The 11,511-nt window shown below is 31.9% G+C and overlaps 1 protein-coding gene across 1 annotated transcript; it reads right to left on the bottom strand.

Moving 5' to 3' along the window:
* Window positions 1-1,351: 1,351 nt before the first annotated feature.
* LOC113509704 (armadillo-like helical domain-containing protein 3) lies at window positions 1,352-10,269 on the bottom strand. Its single transcript, XM_026893103.3, has 13 exons — window positions 9,655-10,269; window positions 8,990-9,150; window positions 8,743-8,910; window positions 8,224-8,335; window positions 7,501-7,671; window positions 6,540-6,678; window positions 6,266-6,345; window positions 6,057-6,189; window positions 5,885-5,969; window positions 5,081-5,313; window positions 4,612-4,738; window positions 4,244-4,398; window positions 1,352-3,730 (listed from the first exon to the last, which is right to left on the bottom strand). The coding sequence occupies exons 1-13, from the start codon at window positions 9,921-9,923 to the stop codon at window positions 3,515-3,517; spliced, it is 2,049 nt and encodes a 682-aa protein (XP_026748904.2). The 5' UTR covers window positions 9,924-10,269; the 3' UTR covers window positions 1,352-3,514.
* Window positions 10,270-11,511: the final 1,242 nt, after the last annotated feature.

Genomic DNA, 11,511 nt, shown 5'->3' with positions numbered 1-11,511 from the left:
CATAATTAGATGCTAGTATATAACTGAAGAATAAAATGCAAATTTTGAACGATCCACTACTATATCTACTACCATAGTGTATAAAAATATAAAGTATCTGCATATATTTTCTTCTCTGATTATATTGCGATATCGTAACGTAATTACACAGGATTTTATCCTGTGTCAGTGTAAATTATAAAAAGGCCCGTATAATACAAGGAAATTAATTTGTGGTTACATAATTAAAATAAATATCATTTTATTTAGACAAAAATAATTTATTATCTATAGTTAAGCTAATTTACAAACTGGTTTAAGTGATTGTTACCATAACATATAAGTATTTAATCGATTTTTGTGGCTTCATATTAAATATTTTAAAAATATTAAAAAAACAATGCCACATTAGCTTTCTTTGGAAAACATTTTATATATTATAACAGTTCAAATGGAAGTGCACATAACTACATATAGTATAGTCTTGTAACTACATAATATAATATATCCCTTATCTCCTTACTTATAAAAATCACGCTGCTTATGCATGACTAAATTTTTACATCCTAAAATATACATTATAAAAGTTTTATACATTGATTAGCAATCGAACAGACTTACGCGGTTTCAGAGATGTTTTCTCCCACGAACACTCAGGTTATGGAAATGAGCTCCCTGCCGAGGTTTTCCCAAGAGACTACAGCATGGGGTTCTTCAAAAGGGGGGTAAAGAGGTTTCTTCAGGGTCGGCAATGCGCGCATAATGCCTCTGGTATTGCAGGCGTTCATAGGCTACGGTAACTGCTTACCATCAGGTGGGCCGTATGCTTGTTTGCCACCTCAGTGGTATAAAAAAAAAAAAAAACTTTAGCGGGTCGTCCCGGCGTCGCACAGGTGGATATTTTTACATTTTAAAAAGTGGCCGTTAACGTGGCTGCACACGCGACGGAAGCTTAAAAATGGAGTAACTTCTCCCGTTTTCCCAACATTTCCCTTCACTGCTCTGCTCATATTGATCATAGCGTGATGAAAAGTATACTATAACCTACTCAGGAGTATGAAGAATAATTGTACCAAGTTTCATTAAAATCCGTCGAGTAGTTTTTGTTTCTATAACGAACATACAGACAAACAAAAATTTTACTGATTGCATTTTTGGCATCAGTATCGATCACTAATCACCCCCCGATAGTTATTTTGGAAATATATTTCATGTACAGAATTGACCTCTCTACAGATTTATTATAAGTATAGATTAATAAGTAAGAGAGGAGAAGGAAGAGGGATTCATAGTATTATTGATTGTAGCTTATAGAGCTCAGACTTGATATCTTATACATAAATCTGATACAGCCGGCGCTAATGACTATATATATATATATATATATGCGGTTAAAAGACATGAGACCATTATTTAGTGGCAATCTTCAGAGATTAATAGATAGTTCAGATATTGATAAATGTAAAATCATTAAATAGCCAGCTATTAAATGATTTAAATGATATGGTTTTGCCATTACAATACTAGTAAAAAATTCAGTTTAAAAAAACAGTACACTGGTTGGTGGTAAACCAAGAGTAGAACATGTTTTGCACCATTATATGACGATGAAATAATTAATCTTAAACGTTATCACGTGGTTCTTCATATAAAATATCATAGCTAGTTAATGCTATCAGTAACGATTTTGATATTATACAAAAAACAAATGTACTTGCAACCGTTTTTGCGTTTTTGTTTACATATAAATTCCAAACTATTTCACAATTACCATATTTATATAAATAAATTGTATTGCAAAGCATACGGAAAATACTTAAGATTACACAAATATTTATTTGTATAGGCATATTTAGAGAGGGAGGTGGGTGGCGGCGGTTGGGTTAGCCGTGCCTGTCCTAGAACCACCTGGTGCACATCCCAGGATGCAAGCAAAGCATAATAAAAACATGTTTTAGTGTACATATCCACCATTTTTAAGGGGCCAAGACTCTCCTGTAAAATAAATACGCCAATGTTTATTTAGAGGCGGAAAAACCTCTCATTTTTGGACCAAATAGGCTTTAAAAATTATTAAACCAGGTTGTTGATGACAAATTGGCCAGTCGACCTTTTTTATGTACATATTTGTATATTTATATTATTTTCATATTCTTTTTGATATATGTTTTTGACACCTTTTTTATTAGTTCAAATTTATGCAGTTTACGTGACATAAGTTGGTTCCATTATTCTCCACTCAGATACAGGGGCAATAATTTTTTGATATTCAATTTATAATATATTTTTTAAAATTTCGATTTGATAAATATTGTACTAATAATATATAATTAGCGCCATAATGCCTCAACCAATCGTTATAAAATTTGTTATACACGTAGACACGTACTACGTATTATATCGTCATAGTCGTAGAATACTGACGGATCTTTATACATAATCTTTGTCAGACCCGTCAGTATTCTACGACTATGACGATATGTGATTGAGAAAGATATACAGGTCACTATTCATTCTAAATTATCGGCGTATCCTAGTCACGCGGGCAAAGTTGTATCATATTATATATGACAATAACTTTAATAATAATACTTTTTATATGATTGAAAATTATAAATATAAATTCAAATGGTTAATCATCACAATTATTATTATATCAATTGATATAGGTATATAAAACTAAAATTTAGTCTGCAAACGTGTCTGCACCTACCTGCCTCTCGATCATATATTTCGTAACATAATTTATTATTTTCACAAACTCGTGCTATTATATATACAATATATAAATTAGATCTCGCGAAAGTAATTTAGATATTAAAGTTACATAGTCGAATATAAAAATATAATTAAAATTTACTTATTTATAAAGATAAATAATAGCATAAATTATCTACTGATACTAGTCACTTAGATTTAGTAGGTAACGAAGATGAATAATGTTTAATTTATATAAAAGAGGGTGAAAAAACTAAAAATAGATATGCCAGATTAACGACATAAAATAGGTAACAAGTAAATACACAAACATTTTGAATCGCACAGGTATAAAAATTATAACTATAATATAAACAATCATAAAAAATGCACTTCATAACAAATATGAAATTAAATAATTATTTATTTTTTGTTACTAGAACAATCCTATGGTTACATTTTCTACATTACAGGCACACTATTGCGATTGCTTTTTGGTCTCGCCTTTTGCATGGAATTTCCAACGTAATTAAGCAGGCGACTAAGTTACACCTAATAGACGTATGGTACCAGTCACAGGCGATGGCGGATTAATGGGAGAGCGCGGTAGCGATAGCATACAGCCAGTCACCTTAGGAACGCGTCGCCGAGCACCTCGCTTTTTACTTGGCGTCCTTGCAAATGAAGAACTACCCGGTGTTCACACGTACATTACAGGCACACGAGCGTGATAAATCTTTGGTCTCGCCTCTTGTATCGGATCCGTCGGATGAGCGTGTAAGTGGGTGAGTGCGATATACCTGCGGCGGACGTGGGGTAGCGTGGGGACGCGCGGGCCTCAGGCGATGGCGGAGTAGTGCGAGAGCGCGGTGGCGGCGGCGCAGGCGGCGGCGTGCAGGCGGGGCCCGCGCGCGCGAGCCGCCGCCGCCGCGCCGCGCGCCTCCCGCGCCACCAGCTCGCGGTGCTGCCGCTCGCTGTACCGCTCGTAGCCCTCCAGACCCTCCTGCAGCTTCAGGATCAGGCTGTCGTAGTTCTTGCGCACCACTTCCAAGATCTGCAACAGTGTCGAGTTATTTAAAGCTCAGTATGAACCACTACAGAAAAAGAGCTATTGTAGTCAGCTATCGCTTGTCAAAAAGCGATATTCAAAACCCATTTAAAAGATGATAATCACGAATCCACTATATATCATGTTGTGACGTATCACAGACAACGCATTCTCTGCATACTTAACCTATTAATTAGACATTTGTCCTAAGGAACAACAAAAAACTGGGAGTACTATGGATATTATACATAATACATAATAATGCAATATCGACTGCTGACTTTCATCTATTTAGTTTGTAGCTGGTTACATCAAAAGTTAACTTACAGTTAACTTGGGTATATTATGGTAAAATTTGCATTATAGTCATCAAATTTTTTGGAATCCATGGCGGTCCCCCTTAATTATAATTGATAATGACTAATTACAGACTAATTAAACAAATTATTTGTATTATTTGAAAATAAAAGAAAAACAATGTACCAAATAAACAAAAAAGAAAATGTTGCTTGTTCTAACCTGATCCTCAGTAGGCGTGGAAAGGTTTTGTGAAGCCAACCACGATTCAATTTTAGGCGAAAAATGTTGAATTATTGCACGAACATTAACTAAACAATTTGCCAGACGTAGTGCTTCAGCCTTGAATTCACCGTCTCCCGTAGAATATCGTAACGCTGAAATTTGTAGAAAAAAAAATGATTGATTACAGTACAGTACAAATAAAAATGATCCCCAAAAACTTCAATCGTGATAATATGGGATTATAATATGTGATTATCGGGTGGAAAAAGATTTATCAAATATCAGTTAAACAAGAAATTATACAGCTGAGCTAATTAAAATTTATATCCATTGTACAGTTATAAGTTTACATAATACCTACTTACCCATATAGAAAAGGTTATCAAATACTTGATGCATTCTGATAAGTTCGTAATATAGCTGATCATAAGACGCTGGTGTTGGTAAAAACGTATCACCAAACGTAATGAAAATGTTGAATATATTTACGACCTGGAATATAAATAGTTTTTAAAAATTATGTTAAATTTAGTTGCATATTAATTAATATAGAGATTATGTTAGAAATGTCTCTTAATTGGCTAAAGTAAATAACCAATTCATATGAATACACATTAAGGTATGACTTCACCTTTAAACGGGCTACTGCTACTAATTCTTACCATAATGGGCCAATTGGCCGATTATAGTAAATTCATTAGACATCAACCATGATGGTTCCCGGATGGACTGCGTAGAGATCGACCTGAGTATTACAAGTAGCAATGATGCTACACCTCAACACGTACGATCTACTTTGAACTGGTGAAGAATTATGTACAGTGGTTAGGTTACCTGCTGTGCCATTAGGAAGATGTTGTGTCGGCGCAACAACGCGGTGTCATTGGCGACGAGGAACTTGAGAAGCGCGATGAGCGCCGCCCACAGAGGGCGCCAGTCACGCGCCAGCCGCACGCGCGCTCTCTTCTGGTAGCTGAGCAGCCTCACCAGTACACCCAGACACAGCGAATACAGCTCCCCAGGGAACTTCTTCAGCAGGTGGCACATCGTGAATTCCACTAGTAGATCTGCCACCAACAATATTTTGTAAAAGCCTTACTAATATGTAGAATAGATAGGGGATTGTTAGTAATGCGGACTACAAGTCACATTGTTAGCAATATACCCTGTGAGGTCGACCTCCACGTGGTCCCCCCTGGAAACCATCGTGCTGAATTCCAGGTGTATTCATTACGGTGGGCTAACTGACCTGCCTTTTCATACTCACCTATCATCCCTCACTGGTGACCCGCCTGCGTCTACCGTTAACACGGGCGGGGTTACCATTATCATCCATAAAAAAAAATATGTAGGACTAATTCTGCTTATTTTGGGACTAGACGGCGCGGTGTAATATGTCCAAGGATAATTATTATTATTGTAAATTGTATGATTTATTGTATGTTTGATTTTTTTTTGCACGAATAATAAACAAAGTGATAGTCCACCTGAAGAGAAGCGGTATCTGGTAAACACCTCAAAGTTGTTCACGATTATACATGGCGTCATTTAATGTTTTTTTTTTTTTAATAATTTCTATAACAATTACTACCAGCATAGTGATTATTATTAAGTATTAAATTTTAATATTTAGAATACCTATTAAAGTAGAAGCTAAAGGCTGCGAAGGCGGTTCCTCGGGAACTATTTTTCTATGACGCATTGGCAACCTATATAATTGAACCTGTAATAAAATTAATAAATGTTTTAATACAATCTATTACTAGTAATAAATGTATTTTTAATTACTGTATTAAGTATAAAAAATAACCTTAAAAGTAAGATTTTGATCATGCATAATAGAATTAGCAAATTGTTCTTCCACTATGCATGTTAAAGTTATAAAACATAAACTGCATTTGTTGATGCTGGCTTCGCTTCTCGTGTCAGCCATCACTATGGAACTGCAATAAAAAAAAAAATCAATATATAGTTATATTAACACATATATAGAAGTACTTAATTTATTGTTGGACTAACCAATATTGGAAGAACGTCACTAATAGATTAGTAGGTTGTTCATTGTCCAGTGCTTGTATTTGCGTTAGATTTGGAGGATTCTGAAATACAGATTTTAATTAATATATGATTATATTGATTAATTATTTAAAAATACTATTATAAGATTATCTGTTCAGCTGTAACAGATCAATTCTCTTCAATTTGGTTCAATATTTTGACATGTAAGTATTTGTTGAGGCATGATAGGTAGCAAGACACAAAAAGCGGTTTTATGTACATCAGGTTTACATACCTGGTGCGGTGGCAACGTGGCGGGTGGTGAGGGTGGCGCGGAGGACGCAGCGGCCGAAGAGTGTGCCAACGTAGTCATAAAATTACGATTTAGGTGAGCCGCCTCATACAAGGCTAACAACATGCCTTCTTCACCCCCACTTGTAACAACAGTATGAATACTATCAGTATATATTTAGTTCTCGAAGCAATATCAAAATATGTATTCATCATTTCAACCATTCATTGTTCACTGCTGAACTTGGACTTTCTCTATATACAAGGAATGGTCCAGAACTACCAGCTGACTCCCTGTAGTACATTTAAACTTCAAAATTCAAAATTATTCAATCACTCAATAATTACTGGGATATGATTTTTATATTTTAATAATATCTCTATACAAATTAGCAAATGTTTAACATTTGAGTTTATTGGTACATCTAGTAGGGGATTATGTGTTTCCTTGTACATATGGGATATTTATTTGTAAAAAGTTATTCACATTTTTAATTTAACTTTTGATTTTTTCTTTTTGCAGTATTATTATTAACAAGTCCTTTATTAAGAAATTCTTTCATATAAGAATTTTGAATTATTATTTTACTCGCAAAATAACTGGGAAATTATTTTTTACTCCCTTAATTAACTAATCTAAACTCATCATCATCATCGCCACATATGAATGCCTTACTACTGGGCACAGGTTTGTCACAATAGAGTTAGGTAGTCTAGTATACTTAAATAGAGTGGATTGGTATAGAAGTTTAAGGTTTCATCCTCTTACACTGTTGTTTTGTACTTTATTCCCTTAATTGCCTCTTATGACATCTTGAGAATGAAATGACAACATATCGTATTCTTACTTTGTCAACATATAAAGTATTAAAGAATTTGCGATCTAACTATGAACTACAATAATACTAAAACAAGTATATACTAGTATTCACATTGTTTTGATATACAATTTCATTCATATTTACCTGTTTCTCTGTCCTCTCACAACTGGTTGAGTATCATCACTTGTCAGAAATATCCCACCCACCATGCTTGTAAGAGAGGAAAGCCAACCACCACCCCCACTCCCACCTTGCATACCACCAAATGTTGACATGACAAAATCATTCAAAGCTGCTGTAATCACTTGACCATATCTATCAACATCAAAACAATTAAAAAATGAGAATTAACCTTAAGAGAAATAATAAATTTAAGTATAGTATGTTCTCATATTTTTATTTTTAAGAAATAAATATTAACCATTCTTTGCATGTTTTTTTTTTTATTGGTGAAATAAATCAAGGTGATATAATTCATGTTCAAAATTAAAGGAAAAATGGTTAAAAAAATAAATTTGACAGCTATGTTTTTTTTTCTGTAACGGACATTAAAAAGGTAACCAGACACAATCAACTTAGAGTGAACTTGTCCTTTTATAAAATTTTTGGGCATTCAATGTTATGATGGAAATTTCCATTATTATGGAAAGAAGAATTAAAAAAGAAAATAGATAACACAATAAAAAGCTGTCTATATGGATGCATCTATCAAACTCTTAATTCTGTTACAGTAAAACTATACTTGCATGACATATTTTAATTCATTGTAAATTCTCAGATCTTAAGAATAATAATATAGGTCATCAACTCATTTGGTATTTGAAATGGCGTAAAAATAATCAATTATACTCTGGTGTTACATCTTACCCATTTAAAGCTAATTCATCATCAAGTATTGATAACTTTACAATATATGGATTAGCTGACTCTTCTTTTTTGTAGTTTACCAGGAACATCAAAAGCATAACAACATCATAGCCTGAAAATATAAAATTTAAATTATGGTAGTGTGGTTATTTCTAATTTCTACAGACAATGATTTAGTGTTATAATTTAAAAAAATAAACAATATTTTTGAATGATTATTGAATAAATTGCTACTTGTTAAACACAAAAATATTTTTTTTATATTAATTATTTTTTTTAATTATTTAAAGTTGATAACTATTTTATAATATAAAATTTCATAATTACCGAATTTTTTAAGTTTTTAAATATGTAACTTTCCAAATTTCAAAATGTCAGTAGCAGTTTTAATGTGTGTGTGTGTGTTATTGCCTGATTAATATTTTGATTAGCGATAAAATAATTTTTATGTAGATATGTGCCAAGCTTCATGATTACAATAATTCATAAACATGAATAATAAATTATAGTATATATTACCATGTTGTTGTCGTTCAGTTGATGTGCACAGCAACTGTATTAAAGGTTCAAATAGTGAATTTAGCATTAAATACTCCACAAGAGGATTATCATCTATATTATCAATTCCTGTTGCTATTACAAGCAGAAGCTTTATAACCATAGATTTTAAACTATCTGGAACATCACCTGTGAAATAAATTATTTCAGTAAAGTTAATGTTATGTAAATTAATAAAATTAATTACTACAGACACGTAAATACTAACCAGATAGCATAGTACTGCAGTGTTCAAATAATTTTTGCATTTTGACATCTGCATTCTCAGTTCCAATTAAAACCACTTTAACATTTAAATTGTTGTCTTGAGTTGTTCTTTGGTACATTGTAATCATGAGAGCACTTAATGTTTGCAAAGCATACACCAACCTGAAAAAAAAAACATCATAAACAAGTTATTGCAGACTGAAAGAATAGATACTAGCTTGTATATAAAAAATTGCACCTCTTTATAGCATGCAATCTAAATCCCTATAATTAAAGGAGAGAAAAAAGTTCAATAATACTTTATTATTCAGTGCATACTATCATCCAAAATGACTTATACAAACATAAGAAATATTTTTACAATACCATTAGGTTTATATTTATAGATATACAGTGTGTGAATTTGAATCATTAGTATTATAGGGATCATTATGAGGGAGCAGGGATAGGTTAACAAGAAAACAAACATAACAGTAACTTTCTAAATATTATAAATGTACATAACATGTGATTAAGGCTGTTATTGTTATTAAGAGCGGTTACTCATAAGAAAACATAAATTCGTTAGAATTGCATTTAAAATTCCATTTATACAGATCATGTGAGTTCCCATTCATAATTGAAGAAGATTTATCAGGATCATGAAAGCAGAAGAATGAAGAGTACCTTATGTGGTGTTCTTGTCCTAACATTTCTATGCATTGTGTTACAAGCAAATTTATGCTTTCTTTCATGTTCAATAGTTGCTCTACTGATAGTTTATGTATCTCAGCTTCCAGCTGTGGAATTTTTGGTTTCAACAAGAAAAACTCATCCCAAAATGTTGGATTATCACTCGTTAAATCTTCGCCTCTAAAAAAGGACTCATATATTTGCACAACTTTTTCCTTCAAATGTCTTTTAGATCCCGAACCACTTCTCTTTCGTGTAGCCATGATTTTATAGTTTTTTGTAATAATCCAATAAAATTAATCAACAATGGATAGCCACTGTCTAAAAGATTTTTTTTTAAATAAACGAATTGAGTTCAGTTTCTAAACTTTAATTTAATATAGAAATTAGAATCATTTGGAACAGTAGTTTTATAATGTTACTACAAACAGGATAAAATATAATACTTGTTGATCTGAAAACAAAATGAATTGCGGCTGATTCGACGACGACTACTGAAAGAATGCCACAATCAAGTCAAATCAAAAGAAAAAAAAGTCAAACAAATGTTTTTGTTATAAATTAACCGGATGATAAAGCCGAACAGCTGGAATGATTGAAAATTTGCTGATGTTGAAATAATCACTGTCAGTCAAACTTTCAAATCAAACATTAGTAAGAACTAAGAAGTAGCGATGCGCGATTTTACTAATCCGAATACTAATTACGATTGAGGAATTCATTCCGATAACTCATTTGATTTTCAACTACTAATTTCAACTGCTTACTAATGTTTTCCATCTACTAATTACTTTTGACTGCTAAAATAATTCATTATAATAGCTAATTATTCATTTGTAGTTGTTAGAACACGAGTCGGTACGAATATAGTCGAGTCGACTCGTTTGCTTGAATATCTATTTTTGCTAATGGGCAAGTGTTTCCAATGAATAATTATTAGAAATTAAAATTTTTGATAGTTATAATTAAAGTAAGAAAGTAAATTACTAAAAATCAATTATTATGTGTAGTGGATATGATGTAGTTGATCGATGCTCTTTATTATATATACTGGAAGTAAATGTAGTTGTATGGGTTTTGGTCTTACTTATTATCACCGACTGCTAAGGTAGTGGTGTAGTAATAATAAACATGGGGAAAGAACTTTGTTTTAGTTATTCTATATGATTACTAATTAGCTAATTAATTTTGCAGTCAAAGTATAGAATTAGTTCATACTAATTATTCAAGTAATGAATTAGTTAGAATGGGCTGATGCTCACTCTCTAAATCTATCTCTGAAATTTAAATTTCATTATGTCATCATCACGCATGACAGGAAAATTTAAATTCTAAGAATCAATAAAGTTCTAATAGATTTATGTCATAATTATTATAAATTAATAATTATTAAGTAAACAATTATTAAATTGTTCTATTCTGAATTATTGTAATATGATATAAAATATGTGCATTTTTATGAAAATTATTTAGTATAACAGTAAATCAATCAGTCTTACTAGTAGATATTTAATGAAAAATGACAAGATTTAAAAAATAGCTCCTTAGAATTGAGTCTATATTACAAATAATATTAAATTTCCGTTTCTTGAAAAATTCTAATTTTGTTCGAGAAAAGAGGATTTTTCACTGGAAATTATTACTTAGAAATAACGTTAATATATTCTTAAACTAAGCGAAATTAGTTGATAATATTTGTATATTATATTTGTAATCGGTTATAGATCTCTTATAAGAATAACCTTTTTTTTACAATACTACGTAATTATTAGGCACATCACTAGACAAAATTCAGTGAGCTAAAAGAAATCATCCAAAGCCGTAAAGCTATCATAGAAAACACTAATCACG

This window comes from Galleria mellonella, unplaced genomic scaffold (genome assembly GCF_026898425.1).
Source record: "Galleria mellonella isolate WM207_F2 unplaced genomic scaffold, CSIRO_AGI_GalMel_v1 utg57, whole genome shotgun sequence".
NCBI lineage: Eukaryota > Metazoa > Arthropoda > Insecta > Lepidoptera > Pyralidae > Galleria > Galleria mellonella.
This window is presented reverse-complemented; position numbering and strand designations above follow the sequence as displayed.